This window comes from Salmo salar, chromosome 19, assembly GCF_965601325.2.
Source record: "Salmo salar chromosome 19, fSalSal1, whole genome shotgun sequence".
Classification (NCBI taxonomy): Eukaryota; Metazoa; Chordata; class Actinopteri; order Salmoniformes; family Salmonidae; genus Salmo; species Salmo salar.
This window is the reverse complement of record NC_138309.1, coordinates 54423724-54441414: the sequence shown is the minus strand read 5'-3', so window position 1 is coordinate 54441414 and position 17691 is coordinate 54423724. Positions and strand designations below refer to the sequence as shown.

Genomic DNA, 17691 nt, shown 5'->3' with positions numbered 1-17691 from the left:
ATGCACATAGCCATGCACTTCCACAACAAACAGTTTCTGTATTATTTGGTTAGTAATAATGTACAGCTTTAATACATAGCAAAAAAGTATTTGCACAGTTATACATGGAGTTCAATATCATATTTGATAATATTACTTTTTTTGTGACTGCTCTCAGGGTAATCGCAAGAACTTTCCACGCATGCTCACTTCAGTTTGGTTGAACCAAGGCTGTTCGTGATGGCTGCGGGTAGTGCCTTGCTAGTGGGCTTGGTAGAAGAATTCGTTTCGGGACAACAGGACAGCAAGGCCGCAGACACCGCAACAGGTATTTCAGCCACCTTTCTCTCTGATTTGGTTTTTGAGATGAACGTCAATGAACGATACAGAAATCGCGCGTGATTGGTGGCCCAGCATGACATCTGGCTAGCATGCTAGCTAGCAGCAGGCCATCAAAACTCTTAACGTTACTTTCTGTGTTTAACCCGTCATTGGTTCAAGTGCATACTACAAAAACGGACTACAGCCTGTTCAGTAGTTATCAACGTATACAAAGTGTCAATCGATGTCTTTGAAGTCAAGCGAATGAACATATGTTGTTGGCCACAACTTGCTTGCTAACTTTCTAACCATCCTTTGACATTAGACTCTGAACCTACTTCCCTGTCCCCTAAACGTGTCTGTATGATATATCCTACTCATTGACCACTTGTCTTTCCTCTGGCTGAATAAATGCATTTTCTTTTTATTAGGACTCAAGGCTGGACAGTTTACAATACTACAGTTGGTTGAAGCGTTGGGGTAATGTTTAAGTTACATTAAGCATTATTGTCCCATTCACTATCAATGTCATCAACTTCAATGTCATGCAGTTCCAGCCAACACTAACAAGCTGACTATCTTGTCTCTGTGCAGCTTGCATCTGGCCAGCTCCCAACCCCAGACACGAGCCCGCGGTGTCCAGCTCCTCTCCAATGTCCTACAGCAGTGCCATGGAGACCTTACAGAGAGAGAAGGTAAACAGCGCTATGACACATCTTTGTCGTTTTGGTTTGTGGGTGCTATATGTCCTGTCCATGGCTATTGATTATCTTCTTTTCGTTTTGCCCTCAGTGGAAGTCCTTCTAGCATTTTATGAGAACAGACTCAAGGACCACTATGTCATCACACCACATGTCTTGAAGGGGTTGAATGCGTTGGTAAGTCTCAATCTTAGTAGCCTCATGTTAAATTTGACGTGAATATTAGATAGAAATGCGAATATTGTCAAAAGTGAACTGACAGACAGAGTATATCTTGCCCATTCCTGACCAACGTTTTGAAATACCCTCTCAGACAAAATGCTCAGTGTTGCCGCCTGGGTCTGCAGTGTCCATTCTGAAATCACTCTTCCAGGACGTTCATGTGCAGGTGAGCACATCCAACCTGCCCTGTCAAGTGTCAACTCTCCTAAATAATTAGCATACAGATATGTTTCTTATACTGCAACACTCCTGACCCTGTTTCTGCTTTCTGTGTCACTACAGTCCCTGATGCTGGTGGAGCGGTCATGTGTTTACAACATCCTAACCCAGCTTATGGAATCCAGAGAGTCAGGTAAGAGCTGTGGTCGAGTGGTAGCTATAATGGAGAAATCAGCGGGTTGTAGAAATCCTTGTGGTCAACATTGAGACTGTACAGCTTTGTAATAATCAGCATGATCTGTATGTTGCTTATCTGCATGTTGTTAAATTGATGGACCACTTTTCCCATCCCACAGAGCTGAAGGGCCTGGGTGCAGACTTTGTTTTTGGGTTTGTCCAGTCAGTGGATGGGGAGAGGGACCCACGCAATCTTCTCCTGGCCTTCCAGATCGCTAGGAAAATCATCCATGGAGGCTATGATCTGGGTGAGAACACACACATTGTTATTCCAAACTTTACAAACGTGTTTTATGTACCTTTTTTTAGTTGTGTTGTCATCTTGTGTTTCAATGTTGCTCAGGTTTACTGGGCATTGAGTGAACTTGTAACACATCCATCTTCATTTAATTGCTTCCTCAGTAATGAGGTAAAGGCATGTTGTATTCATTAAGGAACAGGGAAATGACATTGCTTGAGGAACTTGATCAGCTGTGTCTCAGGAAAACGTGCTATAACGACAAGCATGGGAAAAAAGACCCTCTAAACGTGTGCTGCACACAGGTGACCAAAACTCACCATCAACACGGTGTCAGGTAACAATAGCGACACGGTGTCAGGTAACAATATCAATTCAACACGGTGTCAAGGCATGATATGAACTCTTGACTTTTTGTTGTGGATTAACCATGTCCTGGTTACGAGAAATGAAGCATTGGCTTCTGCTTGTTTAGTCTGTGGTGTGTGACAGATGGACAGAGACTAATTCAAGCTGAGTCATGTTTCGGAAGTGAACTTAGTGTAGTCTCGCGAGTGCTGCTCGTGTTGTTTAGACTGCCGGTGTCTTTCTCTCCGGTAATGAAATTGTATCTGTAAATCGCAGCGATTAGGGTGCGCGGAGGCATGGAAAAACCTGCATGTCATTACTGAGAACAGCTCTCCTGAGAGCTCGCCTTATGGAGCACAGTTCGCGAGTCACTGGTTTAGGTTGCACATCAAGACATCCTGTTCATGCATTTCTGCTTGGACATGTTGGATGAAATGTATGTCTTGAAGCATACCCACTAAGTAACACTGTGAATGATTTCATAAGATGATAGCAAAAAAAAATATATATATATATATATATATATTGCGTGGTGCCGCAACAACATTTTTGTGCGACCAAATCATGGGCTGGTGTCACCAACTGAAAATGTTAGTTGCACCAGTGGAAAGAGTTAGTCTGGAGTCCTTTACGTGCACACACACACGAGGACAGGTTTAAGCCCTGTTTGATGTATACCAGTAGTTGGGTTGAGATTTAACACATGTATTATCTAATGATTCCTCAATCCGTAGATGGTAATATCATGTCTGTGTTTCTTTATTCAGGTAAATTCACAGAGGAGCTGTTTGAAGTTACATCCTGCTATTTCCCCATAGACTTCAGCCCGGTAAGTGTTTGTTTGTGCAGCTGTTGTGGACTTAGACCCACCAGATGAACCTACCCAGGAGACAATGCGTATGTGACTCTCTGTCCTGTGTGCTCTGATACCTGAGCCATGTGACACCGACTAGCATCTGGCAGAGGAATATAGGAAATGGATAAGCCCCGAGTCTAAACACTTTGACAGACAGCTTGTATTATTCCATTTTATTGTGATTCAGATAGAGCTTGATAGCGGAGATCACTCAGAACAGTACTTGATTAACATTCATTTTTAAGTGTTAAGAGTATTAAGGAATGTCTTTTAATGAGCTGGATCTAAGTTCATTCAATACATTTTGTTCCGTGTTTTGAAATGGTTGACATCCATGACTGTCTCTGTGTGTGTGTCCACCCAGCCACCCAATGACCCCCACGGCATCACCCAGGAAGAGCTGATCCTCGCCCTGAGGGCCGTGCTTACTGGAACACCACGCTTTGCAGAGGTGGGGAAGACGTACTGTACTGCACACTACACACAATGCGTAGTTTCTTCCCACATCTGCCCTGTCTGGCAAGCGAGACCACACAACGCATAGCCTTTTAGAATGTTAAAGGACATCAGATATAGTCTTTGTTTATGAGAGACAGAAAGTGAACAAGTGAAAGAGTTTGGGGGTGTGTAGTCATGATTTGTTGATTGTCTCGCTTCAACAGTTCCTGCTGCCGCTGATCATTGAGAAGCTGGACTCAGATGTTCAGAGTGCCAAGGTGGACTCCCTGCAGACCCTGGTAAGACCATGTTGGTCACCTCCGATCGTCTTTATGGTTTATATATAAAAGTAAATGGCATTCATGTCTTAATGAGCTGTGTTTCATCCTCATGTTGCAGACTGCCTGTGCTTCTGTGTATGAACATAAAGAGCTAGCCGAATTCCTACCAGGCCTTTGGGCCTCGCTGCGCAGGGAGGTGCGTTTCAATGGAACCTGGGGGGCTGGCAACATCGAAAATGACTATTAGAATTGTGTGAAAGTGTCTCGAACAGTACACAAGGCATCTTGATAGTCTGAATGGAGAGTTTGATTGGCCTCCATCCCTGTGCAGGTGTTCCAGACAGCCAGTGAGAGGGTGGAGTCCGCTGGTCTAGCTGCCCTCGGTGCCCTGACAGCCTGCATCTCCCGCTCCGTCCTCAACTCTGACTCTGAAGACTACCTCAATGTCTTCCTCGACTTGGTCCTCAAAGGTAACACCCCCCCCCCCCAAACAAATCTGGTTCTGGGAACAGGAACCAACTATTGTCGAAGGTGTTCGTGTATTTTGTTATTGTGTGGGGTCAGTGTATTTGGAAATGTGTGAGAGGGAGACAGACTTGGCAGTTGTTCTCCTCAGTGCTTACCCAAGTAGGAGAGGTGTTGAGAAAGGAAAAAACAGAGCAAACTAGAATGCTATTTGACCCTAAACAGAGAGTACACAGTGGCAGAATACCTGACCACTGTGACTGACCCAAAATTAAGGAAATCTTTGACTGTGTACTGTGAGCACAGCCTTGCTATTGAGAAAGGCCGCCAAAGGCAGACCTGTCTCTCAAGAGAAGACAGGCTATGTGCACACTGCCCACAAAATGAGGTGGAAACTGAGCTGCACTTCCTAACCTCCTGCCAAATGTATGACCATATTAGAGAGACATATTTCCCTCAGATTACACAGACCCACAAAGAATTTGAAAACAAATCCAATTTTGATAAACTCCCATATCTACTGGGTGAAATACCACAGTGTGCCATCACAGCAGCAACATTTGTGACCTCTTGCCACAAGAAAATGGCAACCTGTGAAGAAGAACACACCATTATAAATACAGGTTATATTTATGTTTTTTTTATTTTTGTATTTGCACATCATTACAACACTGTATATATACGTAATGACATTTGAAATGTCTTTATTCTTTTGGAACTTTTGTGAGTTTAATGTAAACTTTTTTTTAGTTTATTTCACTTTTTGTTTATTATCTATTTCACTTGCTTTGGCAATGTAAACATATGTTTCCCATACCAACAGCCCCTTAAATTGAAACATTTTTAAAATTGAGAGAGGTGGGGGGGAGATGAGAGACGAGGACATCTCCACAGAGGCAGCTTGGCTACAGATGATAGCGAGCGATGGTAAATAAATCTCAGGCTCATTGCTACCTGTCTGCTCTCGATGCTTACTCGCAACCTTCCACCTTCGACTCACCACACTGTGCGTTATTTACACCCGGATAGATGTTTACACACTTCATATAATCCAGCTCGATGTCCTGATACACGTGCCATCGCCAGTGTGCCAACCCAGCCTAATGTTTTGTAGACTGTCAGCACCACCTGTGTGAGCCGGACCTGAAGCTGGTGTGGCCCAGCGCCAAGCTGCTGCAGGCCACCTCTACCGCCTCCTACAGGGCGAGCCACAGAGTTGCAGCCGCCATCATGCCATCCCTCATAGAACAATACAACAGCCGAACACAAGTGAGTCACACCAGCCAGCTAGGTCGTTCCATTTCCGTCAGTGTTGACGCTCGTCTCCCATTCTTGACTGTTTGGTAATGATTTGAGTCAGTTCCGCGAGTCATTTCTCACATTGTGTGTTTTGCTGGCTTCCCACATAGTCAAAATCACAGTGTTATTGCATTGTAAGTTATGGCCTTTTGCTGACCCAATACTGCCACAGGACATGTAGGCAGCCCAGCCTGTTGTAAGTATCTTGGTTCTGGCTTGGTTCCTACAGGCATGTGGTTCCTTGGTTCCTACAGAAATCTTAAATTTCCGTCTGTATCCTCCCCTGTGTAGTGTGCTCAGCGGCGCACCCTACTGGAGATGTTACAGGGCTTCGTCCAGCCAGTGAAGTCTTCAGAGGAGGGTAAGTGTAACGTTCATTACTGTCCCGCTCTTTGTGCCACGTTCATTAAGAGCTGTGCGTCAATCTAGGTAACATAATAAAATAATCTCTATCAAAACCCCTCAGAGACATCTTTTAAAAAAAATGTTTTTTCATGGGCTGCCTCTCAATCCGCCACATCCTCCTATGTTGGCCTTGCGCATCTGCGGTGGAAGGTGTCCGAGCTACAGCGGTGTTTGTCAGCCCATGAGAAATCGGTCTTCTCACGAAAATGTCTGTAATGGCGGTGTTCTCTGTTTTGCTCTACGAGCCCCACAGCATGGGACTCGTTTAAAGTCAGTAACTCTGATGTGCCAATTTCTGTCTGTAATTTATGCCGTTTAGTTTGAGCTACAAACTAATTTGACCCCACTATGGAAAGGGGAGACTCGCACAAACACGATTCTTCATTTTGCTCTATGACCCCACGAGTGTCACGGAACTTTTCTGAATGTAACCCATACAAACCAATGGAAGTACAGAGGTAGTTCTGTGGGTTAAATATTTCGTCATCCCCCCCCCCCCCCTCCAATGGCTTAGACTTTTAGAGATTTAATGTCCCCTGTTCCTCCTTTCATGTTCTGCCTCTGTAGCTAAACAAGGGATTTACAATGCTTCATTTCAGGGCTCCATTTGAAAGAGTATTTGAAGCAGAATGCCATTGGAACTTGCCCAAGCATAATAACAATTTATGCTTTAGGAATGATGAGAATATCCAGCCATTTCTACTGTACAATAACTCAGTCCCTCATGAAATTTCCCTCCTGGTTTGTGTTATATGTGGCGGTGTGAATTGTTCTTTAACCTTTTCCCACCACTCACACCCCTCCTTCTCTCCCCTTTCTCTCTTCCTCCCTCTCGCCTTCCCTACTTTCTTTGTCTCTTTCTCTCCCACCTCCTCCTCTCTCCTCTCGCCAGATGAAAGTGTGCTGTTGGACTTCAGGCAGTCTCTTTGCAGTATAGTGTTCTCTGCTCTGTCTGAGAACAGTGCTGGGCTCCAGATCACATCACTGCGTGTGCTCACTGCCCTGAGCCAACACACAGGTGAGACTCCTGACCTCGCAATCCCTCTTCCAATTAACGTATACCTGACCAACACTTTTGTGACCTTTTGAGCTCATCTCACTGCTACGCAGGATTGAATTGAAGTCAGAATGAGTCTTTGTTCACATGCTGTTCAGCTTGTGGGATAGAGAATGCATTTAATTGGCTATTCAGATTGTGCTACATCTCTCCTATGCTGAGACGTATAGGTTGACCTCTACCACCTCTCTCCTAGTCCTGCTGTTAGAGTCAGATGTGGAGCTGGCCGTTGAACACCTCACCAGGCTCATCCTGGAGGAGGAAGATGCTAAAGTCAGGTTAGTACCTGTTTTCAGTTCTTCTGGGAGGGCAATCAGAAGTCTGTGGTCACATTTACACAGGCAGCCCACTTCTGATCTTTTTTTTTTCTTCACTAATTCGTATTTTGACCAATCAGATAAGCGCTGATAAAGATCTGATGTGATTGGTCAAAAGACCAGTTAGTGAAAAATAACCCATCAGAATTGGGCTGCCTGTGTAAACACAACCTGTGTGTACCTAATCAATTAACACAAGGGTTTGGTTCTTCTCTCTGCCTCTCCCTGTCTGTCCAGCCTGGCTGTGGTTGAGTGTGCAGGGGCTCTGGCTTGTCTGCACCCTCTAGCCTTCATCTCTAAGATGGTTCCACGGCTGAAGGAGGAGATCTTCTCAGGTGGGTTAGGGTCAAAGGTCAAAACGAAATAATATAAACAAGGGTCTTTATCCTTACGTTCCTTCAATGACGTCATTCCAACCGGAGGAGGGTTACTGAATTTGAACCCTTTCCTCTCCTGTTCCCAGAGTCCATGGCACAAGGTGACAGTGCCCCGCTGTCCCAGGAACATCCCCAGCAGGCCGTGCGTCAGCGGTGTTTGACGGCGCTGGCTGCGGTGTCGTCCCGTCCCAGTGTGGTTCAGGAGAGCACACCTGTCCTGCTACAGGTTCTCACCTCCTCACACACTGGTATGTGTCACTACCATAGACTCTTCTGTCTTTGTATAGGTAGACCCTTTCTAAATATGTCTTATGTTTCGTTGTATAGGTAAACTCCCCTATCTCTCTATGTTAAAGCTGCAATATCTAACTTTTTGGGCGACCTGACCAAATTCACATAGAAATGTGAGTTATAGATATGTTATTCTCATTGAAAGCAAGTCTAAGAAGCGGCAGATCTCTTCTATGTGCACTATTTCGATGCCTCCCGTTTCCTTTTTGTCATTTACTTTCGGTTTTGTACACCAGCTTCAAATAGCTGAAAAACAGAATTTTTGTGGTGGTTGAAAATATATTTCCCAGCAGTTTAGATTGTACAATGGTTCTCTACACTATACATAGCTTGAACTATAAGAATTCTAGCAACCAGGAAATGTCGGAGCAATTTCTGCATATTGCACCTTTTGTATAAGTAGACTCTGATGACAATGAAGATGTAATCTCTCTCCCAACAGGCACTGGCTCATTTTCATTGGAGGAGGTGATCTCTGTGTGCCACAATCTGCAGAGGATAGCAGAGCATGCCCAGGACACAGAAGAGACCGGCCGCGTCTTCCATGACATCGTCATTCCGCGCCTGCTCGGACTGGCCTTGCAGGCAGCTATGCAGGGTGAGAATATTCTGACCAACTAATGCCTTCAGGCCTCTGCAACACATTGTAATGTTTTGATTAATGTAACCTTTTATTGAACCAGGAAGTCCCTTGAGATAAGGAATCTCTGGTTCAATGGAGAGCTGTTCTGAAAATGAGTAGGTGTGTTTTGGCAAACCTATGCAAACTAAATGCAAAGACCAAACTCTTTTTGACTGATGTTTTTTTTCTGCTCTGTTTTATATGTGAAGGGTCCTCAGACCATCAGAGTCCTTTAGTGGAGGAGTCTGTCCTATCAGCCATGGTACCAGTCATCAGCACCACCTGTGCACGACTACAGTCCCAGTGAGTTGGCATCACTGAGAGAGCCAGCCACCCAGTCAGATGAGAGACACACACACACACACACACACATAATTGATGACGGCACATGTATTATGTCATATGTAAATATGTTGGCTTGGTGCTAACCACTAGGGTTGTAAAACTCTAGGAACTTTTAATACATTCCCTGGTTTTCCCAAACTCCTGGTTGGAGGATTCCCAGATTCAGGAGGAAACGGGCAGGAAATCCAGATTCCTCCAACCAGGATTTCTGGAAAACAATGGGAATTTATTGAAAGTTCCCGAAATTTTGTAACCCTACTAAGCTCTGCTGTGTCACCAGGCTGGCGGGTCAAACAGCTTCGCGGGCGGTGTCCCTCTTCCTGGACGGTGACATGTCCTTCCTTCCAGAGAATGCCTTCCCCTCCAAGATCCAGCTCCTCAAGGTCAGGGTTCAATGCTAAAGACACCCAGCCATCTCCTTTATCAAAACACACTTATACCTACTACTGAGGCTACTCAAGGGACAGGATGCATGCTGGGAATAAATAGAACATTGTATCTGTGAGTGGTATATTAAATGGGTTGTCCTTTGACCTTGTCCTCCAGAAGCAGGTAGGTGACTCCTGGAGCCAGTCCCAGATGGTGTGTCTTCTCATGGGCTGTGTGTGCTCGCTGCCTCGGAGCGTAAGAACGCCTTACATCTCTGCTACTCATCACAAGGCCTCAAAACCACATTGTAATCGTGTTTGTACTGTTAAATGTTCATACAATGGATACCGGTTTAATGCGTTATACTGGATACTAGTATGTTGCATTCTTAAGATATCCTGACATTTAATGGCTTAATTTAGCCTGTTATCATTGACTGACTGACCGTGTGTCCTGGACAGGTGGAGGTTCCACAGATGGATAGGCTACTGTTAGAACTGGAGGAGCTGAGCTGTACCTGTGACCATCCCCTCTCCTACACCTCAGCCGCCAAGTGCTACGCTGGGCTGGTCAACAAGAGGCCTGCAGGTGAGTCCTCCAGTCCTGTCCTTGATCTGAATGAGGATTGGTCAAGTGAATGTTGGTGAGATGGTATATTTAATGTAGTGTGTTTCTACAGGAGAAGCCCTGGACTCTCTGATAGACAGGATGTTAAAGAGGATCTCCACTGAGCTGGACTGTGCGTCCTCCTCGGTCCGAACGCAGGCGTTCACGCTGCTGCTCTGGGTTAGACCCCCGTTTTGTATTGCTACTCACATGGCAGTGTTTTATCCATTCACATCAGTTTCTATGATTTCCATGTATTCTCTATTTCGTTCTCCGTTCCCCTCAGCCCATACTTACCCTACTGAACTTCCCACACTACAACCCCCCCGTGTCTCTAGACTAGGGATCTCTGATACTCCTACGACCTCTCCTTTAGGGTGAATGGTGACTTGCCTATTGTATGTTGTTGTGGTGTTCTGTCCATTCATTCATCAAGTTGTGAATGGCTTTTCTCATCTTTAGGTGGCCAAGGCTCTCCTTCTCCGCTACCACCCTCTGTCCACAGCCCTGACTGACAAGGTAAGGGACAGTCCTCTGTCCTCCTACACACACACAGTCTGTAGTTTAATTGTTTTGTCTCTTCTCCCCTAGAAAAATATCTCTACCTCAGTAACCTCACACACACACACACACACACACACACACACCCCCCCGCAATAATCCTGTGTCGGTCTCAGCTTTTCTCCCTGCTCAGTGACTCAGAACTGGGTTTGTTAGCTGCCGATGGATTCTCTCTCTTGATGAGCGACTCGCCGGACGTCCTCAACCGCGGTTGCAACGCCGACATACGCATCATGTACCGCCAGCGCTTCTTCACCGAGAACTCGGCCAAGCTGGTCCTGGGCTTTAACTCTGCAGCCCAAGGTACTGGAGAGGGACACATTTTCAATGCACTACAGATACTGGCCACGTGTTGAAACTTGTTAACCAGTTTGTGAGAGTCCTGTTCATTGTACCGATTCTTAACTTTCCCTTCCTTCTCTCCCTCTGCAGAGAGGAAGTCTGGCTACCTGAAGGCACTGTCTCACATAGTGAACAACCTACCCAGACAGGTTCAGCTCACTGAGCTACCAGCAGTAAGTAGAGAGGACCAGTAAAACAGTATAGATAAGTGCCAGACAAGGGAGCAAAAACAGGAACAACTTAGAAATGCATTTTTTCCATGAATATATTCCTGAAATCTAAAACACATATCTGAGAGGGGTGTGGTATATATTTTTATTTCACCTTTATTTAACCAGGTAGGCTAGTTGAGAACAATTTCTCATTTGCAACTGCGACCTGGCCAAGATAAAGCATAGCAATCTGACACATACAACAACACAGAGTTACACATGGAATAAACAAAACATACAGTCAATAATACAGTAGAACAAAGAAAACAAAGTCTATATACAGTGTGTGCAAATGAGGTAAGATAAGGGAGTTAAGGCAATAAATAGGCCATGGTGGCGAAGTAATTACAATATAGCAATTAAACACTGGAATGGTAGATCTGCAGAAGATGAATGTGCAAGTAGAGATACTGGGGTGCAAAGGATCAAGATAAATAAATAAATACAGTATGGGGATGAGGTAGGTAGATAGATGGGCTGTTTACAGATGGGCTATGTACAGGTGCAGTGATCTGTGAGCTGCTCTGACAGCTGGTGCTTAAAGCTAGTGAGGGAGATATGACTCTCCAGCTTAAGTGATTTTTGCAGAGAACTGGAAGGAAAGGCGACCAAAAGAGGAATTGGCTTTGGGGGTGACCAGTGAGATATATTCTTAGGCACAACACAATGCGAAGTGTCTGGATACAACCCTTAGCCGTGGTATATTGGCCATATACCACAAACCCCCGAGGTGCCTTATTGCTATTATAAACTGGTTACCAACGTAATTAGAACAGTAAAAATAAATATGTCATACCAGTGGTATACAGTCTGATATACCACTGCTTTCAGCCAACAAGCATTCAGGGCTCAAACCACCCAGTATATAAAATTCTTATTTTATCCATCTGTGGTGAGCATTATATCCCACTATGGTACTGTTACAGTGCCTTCAGGAAGTATTCACACCCATTGACCTTTTCCACATTTTGTTGTGTTACAGCCTGAATTTAAAATCGATTACATTTAGATGTGTCACTGATCTACACCCAATAATGTCAAAGTGGAATTTTGTTTGTAGAATTCTTTTACTAATTTATTTTAAAAAATAATTAAAAAGCTGAAATGTCTGGAGTCGATAAGAATTCAACCGCTTTGTTATGGCAAGCCATACATTCAGAAGTAAAGATTTGCTTAACAACTCCCATAATAAGTTGCATGGACACTGTGTGCAATAATTGGGGTCAACATGATTTTTGAAAGACTACCCCATATCTGTACCCCACACATACAGATAATTGTAAGGTCCCTCAGTGGAGCAGTACATTTCAAACACAGATTTAACCACAAGACCACAGTCAATAATCTACTGACTGGCTTTCTTGATGTCTATAGTATTCTTTCTGCTTTCCGCTCAGGTTATGGATGGGTCACTGCAACCTTAAAGGTCCTAAATGATGTCACCATTACCCTTGATTCTAAGCAATGTTGTGCTGCTATTTTTATTGACTCGACTGACCATTCCATTCTTGTGGGCCAGTTAAGGAGTATTGGGGTCGTTGGCCTGGTTTTTCTCAAAGAGTGCAGAACATCTGCTGTCTCAGCCAATGCCTGTCACCAAGGGAGTACCACAAGGCTCGATCCTCAGCCCCACGCGCTTCCCAATTTACATCAACAACATAGCTCAGGCAGTAGGAAGCTCTCCTCTATTTATATGCAGATGATAGTCTAGCTGGCCCCTCCCTGGATTTTGTGTTAAACGCTCTACAACAAAGCTTTCTTAGTGTGCAACAAGCTTTCTCTGCCCTTAACCCGAGTGGCGCAGTGGTGTAAGGCACTGCATCTCAGTGCTACAGGCGTCACTACAGACCCTGGTTCGATCCCGGGCTGTATCACAACCGGCTGTGATCGGGAGTCCCATAGGGCAGCACACAATTGTCCCAGCGTTGTCTAGGTTAGGGGAGGGTTTGGCTGGGGTAGGCCGTCATTGTTAAATAAGAATTTGTTCCTTACTGACTTGCCTAGTTAAGTAAAGGTTTAAAAAAACTACAAAAAAACATGTTCTGAACACTTCCAAAACAAAGGTCATGTGGTTTGGTAAGAATGCCCCTGTCCCCACATGTGTGATTACTATCTCTGAGGGTTTAGAGCTTGAGTTAGTCACCTCATACAAGTACTTTGGAGTATGATTAGATGGAACACTGTCCTTCTCTTAGCACATATCAAAGCTGCAGGCTAAAGTTAAATCTAGACTTGGTTTCCTCTATCGTAATCGCTCCTCTTTCACCCCAGCTGCTAAACTAACCCTGATTCAGTTGACCATCCTACCGATGCTAGATTACGGAGACATAATTTAGAGTTCGGCAGGTAAGGGTGCTCTCGAGCGGCTAGATGTTCTTTACCATTCGGCCATCAGATTTGCCACCAATGTTCCTTATAGGACACATCACTGCACTCAATACTCCCCCTATCTGAGATACCTACTGCAGCCCTCATCCTCCACATACAACACCTGTTCTGCCAGTCACATTCCGTTAAAGGTCCCCAAAGCACCCACATCCCTGGGTCACTCCTCTTTTCAGTTCGTTGCAGCTAGCGACTGGAACGAGCTGCAAAAAACACTCAAACTGGACAGCTTTATCTCCATCTCTTCATTCAAAGACTCAATCATGGACACTCTTACTGACACTTGTGGCTGCTTCGGGTGATGTTGTCTCTACCTTCTTGCTTTTGTCTGTGCCCATTAATGTTTGTACCATGTTTTGTTCTGCTGCCATGTGGTGTTGCTACTATATTGTGTTGCTCCCATGTTGTTGTCTTAGGTCTCTCTTTATGTACTGCTGTGGTGTTTCTTGTCATGATGTGTGTTTTGTCCTATATTTCATTTTTAATCCCAGACCCCGTTCCCACAGGAGGCCTTTTGGCAGGACATCATTGGAAATTAAAGTGTTCTTAACTGACTTGCCTATTTAAATAATGGTTAAATAAAATACAAAAAAAGACCAGGGAGGTTTTCCAATGCCTCACAAAGAAAGGCACCTATTGGTAGATGGGTCAAAAATGTAAAAATTACAAAAGAATTACTTAAGTCCATTTTTGTCCCACTTTAACACATCAAAATGTAGAAAAAAAATCAAGGGGTGTGAATATTTTCTGAAGGCACTGTATCTTAAGGATGTGGTGATGTCCTCCTTTTATATTCTCTACTGTTTGGTCAGCTCCTGCCCCTCCTGCTAGAGGCCCTGTCCTGTCCAGACCAGGCGGTGCAGCTGTCCACCCTGTCCTGCCTGCAACCTGTCCTCATGGACCCCCCCTCCGCCCTCATCACTCAGCTGGAGGCGCTGGTGGGCCGCACCCTCACCCTCACCACAAGCCCTGCTATGGTACGTATCATACACTAAGTGACCAAAAGTATGTGGACGCCTGCTCGTCGAATATCTCATTTCAATAACATGGGTATTAATATGGAGTTGGACCCCCCCTTTGCTGCTATAACAGCCTCCACTCTTCTGGGAAGGCTTTCCACTAGATGTTGGAACATTGCTGTGGGAACTTGCTTCCATTCAGCCACAAGAGCATTAGTGCGGTCGGGCGTTGATGTTGGGCGATTAGGCCTGGCTTGCAGTTGGCGTTCCAATTCATCCCAAAGGTGTTCTTCCACACCGATCTCGACAAACCATTTCTTAATGGACCTTGCTTTGTGCACAGGGGCATTGTCATGCCGAATTAGGAAAGGGCCGTCCACAAACTGTTGCTACAAAGTTGGAAGCACCGACGCGTCTAGAATGTCATTATATGCTGTAAGATTACCGTTCACTGGAACTAAGGGGCCTAGCCAGAACCATGAAAAACTGCCCCAGACCATTATTCCTCCTCCACCAAACTTTAGTTGGCACTATGTATACGCCGTTTATCCTGGCATCCGCCAAACCCAGATTCGTCCATCGGACTGCCAGATGGTGAAGCATGATTCATCACTCCAGAGAAGGTGTTTCCACTGCTCCAGAGTCCAATGGCAGCAAGCTTTAAACCACTCCAGCCAACGCACAAACTGTTCTTGTGCTGACGTTGCTTCCAGGGGCAGTTTGGAACTTGGTAGTGAGTGTGGACTATTTTTGCGCTCTTTAACACTAGGCGGTCCCGTTTTACAGTTGACCGGGCACCTCTAGCAAGGCAAAAATTTGACAAACTGACTTGTTGGAAAGGTGGCAGCCTATGTCGGTCCACGCTGAAAGTCAATGAGCGCTTCAGTAAGGCCATTCGACTGTTAGTTTGTCTATGGAGATTGCATGGCTGTGTGCTCAATTTTATACATCTGTCAGGAGCTGGTGTGTCTGATATAGCCGAATCCACTAATTTGAATTGGTGTCCACATACGCGTGTGTGTGTGTGTGTGTGTATAGATAGATAGATATGAGACACCACACACTGCCAACCAATAGCAGGCAGACAAACACATACACGCTATCATTATAAACGTGACATATGCCAATGGGACAAGTATTGAGAAAGCTAAATAGATAGGAGTCAAATGTGAGCATCAGGCAGAGATGTGTTCTCTCTGTGACATTAGAGTTGTCCCACAGATCTTATATCTCATTCTCATTATTATTCCTCTGTGCCAGAGGTATTGATTCAGCCGTGTCCCCGCGCGCATTCAATAATATGCCATTTAGTAGACACTTATCCAAAGTGATGTACAGTCGTGTGCATACATTTTACGTATGGGTGGTCCCGGGAATCGAACCCACTATCACTATAACCCACAATAGATCTGCAAATGAAATGCTGCTTGACTGTACCGGTGCGGTCTTTAGCCTGAAATGCAATTAATGTCATAAACCCCAAGAGTGCAACTCAGCGTTTTTGAAATCTGGACTATTCAGTATTGTAGCTGCAACATGAACCAAGGTAACCTTGAGTACCATTGTCCCCAATCCCCATACAGTGCCAAAACACTTAACTTCACTCATGAAGGTAATTTTTTTGTCTGTCTCTCTCCTCGTCCTCACAGAAAGTGCGGATAGCCTCTCTGCGCTGTATCCATGCCCTCTCCCGCTTTCCAGAACATGAGGTAAGACTCGGTCCTGGACTGCACAGAACACCCTCTGTCAGCCAACTGGCCACGCAGATGGGACTTTAACAAGTGATTGTGATTGGCTTTAACAACCGATTCATATAAACTCTGGTCATAAACAAACCCACCTTTCCTCTGGCAGATCATGCCTTTCCGTGCGAGGGTGCTGCGTGCCCTGGCTGTGCCCCTGGACGACCTCAAGAGGATGGTGAGGAGTGAGGCGGTGGTGGCACGGAATGAATGGTGAGGCATTAGATTTCCTCAAACATTCTCACAACTACAAGGGTTAGTCATTTCAATCTGTTGATGTAACATTTGGTGAATCCTGTTCCATTTCTAACAGACAAGAAGTCAATATGGCACGAAAGCCTAACAGAGAGAAAAACAGGCCCTGAATTTCTCTCCATTGTGTCAATGGAAGGTTTCATTACAATGTGTGTCTCCTCATGTGAAGGTTCCTACTGGGGAGTCCAGGGGGAAGGTGAGTTTAGCCCCGCCATTACGGACTGGTTGTGGGAGGGGACAGAGGGACCGCCTGCTCCTGAGGAAGAGGCTTTGGATCCAGGCATGGGACCCAAGTTTTGCCCTTGGAGTCTGGGACATCTCACCACCACCCACAGCACTTCACCTTTTACACGGCCATTTTTTATTTTTTTTGTACTGCTACCCTGACCGTCATTAGACTGACCACCACTGCATGGTGGCATGGACCTATAGGTGACCGCTAACCGTCCACCATGGAAGGACTCGGCGCTGCACTGAAACAAGCTTGGCACAGAGAGAACCATTTCTATCTACAATATTATGCCTTGAAATCATGAGTTGCAAGTCTAACATTTGACCTCACCCTGCCAGTTGTGTACGAGAGCTACTGATTTACGTACATTGACTATCTAACCATAGAGGACAATATTAATGTGTTTAACATCGCTCGTGAAGATGCCATTATGAAGAGTCAACATTGTATTGGAAGGGTTGATGCAGCTGGCATATGGTAGGCTGCACATTTCATTTCACTAGGCTAACTTTGAACCTCACAAAAACATGCCGAAGATATGTGGACAATATTTAAATGTCTAACTTAAGCCGTCAATAAAACCATTTTTGTAAATGAATCAGTGGTTTAAAATCAACAAGAGCTCAATCAAAGAAGCTGGATGAAGTTTCCAAAAACAATCCTTTATCAAATATTAAAACAATACAAGCTAATATCAAAAGTAATGATACAGATGTGCGCAATATAGTGAAGCAGTTTCTATTGGTCATGTCACAGCAGTCAACTTTCACTATGTCAACCACATAGCCCCTCCCTCCTGTTACAGGCTGGCCACAAGAAATATCCCCCGACCATTCTAGGAATTCTAACTATGGTGGCCATATTTGAGACCAGCTTGGAGAAGCAGCTTCTAAGAGTGTATGACCATGTTAAGTGATCTTAATGTTGGTTAAGCCAGGTGTACACTACACAATCTTAACATCGCTGAGCCTCTCATATTAAAAACCTCAAGGATCTGACCCTTTCTTTTTCTCCTATGTTCGCCTAAAATGACATACCCAAATCGAAACTGCCTGTAGCTCAGGACCTGA

At 44.9% G+C, this 17691-nt stretch overlaps 1 protein-coding gene across 2 annotated transcripts; it reads left to right on the top strand.

The window, feature by feature from the left end:
• Positions 1 to 170: 170 nt before the first annotated feature.
• LOC106578995 (MMS19 nucleotide excision repair protein homolog) lies at positions 171 to 17219 on the top strand. Of its 2 annotated transcripts, none has more exons than XM_014158374.3 (31): positions 171 to 307; positions 732 to 780; positions 895 to 995; positions 1093 to 1178; positions 1315 to 1389; positions 1506 to 1575; positions 1739 to 1867; positions 2973 to 3034; positions 3426 to 3512; positions 3724 to 3798; positions 3899 to 3976; positions 4112 to 4250; positions 5360 to 5514; positions 5836 to 5905; positions 6842 to 6967; positions 7203 to 7284; positions 7561 to 7658; positions 7787 to 7948; positions 8434 to 8589; positions 8823 to 8916; positions 9239 to 9341; positions 9508 to 9582; positions 9789 to 9915; positions 10007 to 10113; positions 10396 to 10452; positions 10611 to 10797; positions 10927 to 11009; positions 14246 to 14410; positions 16042 to 16101; positions 16247 to 16347; positions 16559 to 17219. In XM_014158374.3, the coding sequence occupies exons 1-31, from the start codon at positions 220 to 222 to the stop codon at positions 16587 to 16589; spliced, it is 3078 nt and encodes a 1025-aa protein (XP_014013849.1). In that variant the 5' UTR covers positions 171 to 219; the 3' UTR covers positions 16590 to 17219. The 2 variants fall into 2 exon arrangements, with proteins under 2 accessions (XP_014013849.1, XP_014013848.1); XM_014158373.3 differs by having other exon boundaries at positions 9505 to 9582.
• The last annotated feature ends 472 nt before the right edge of the window (positions 17220 to 17691 follow it).

Bases quoted from the DNA above. Each gene is read 5' to 3' on its own strand.
- LOC106578995 (XM_014158373.3), top strand. From the start codon at position 220: ATGGCTGCGGGTAGTGCCTTGCTAGTGGGCTTGGTAGAAGAATTCGTT. The intron at 7,285-7,560 runs GTTAGTACCTGT...CTGTCTGTCCAG, and splicing joins GAGGAAGATGCTAAAGTCAG to CCTGGCTGTGGTTGAGTGTG. The intron at 11,010-14,245 runs GTAAGTAGAGAG...CTGTTTGGTCAG, and splicing joins AGCTCACTGAGCTACCAGCA to CTCCTGCCCCTCCTGCTAGA.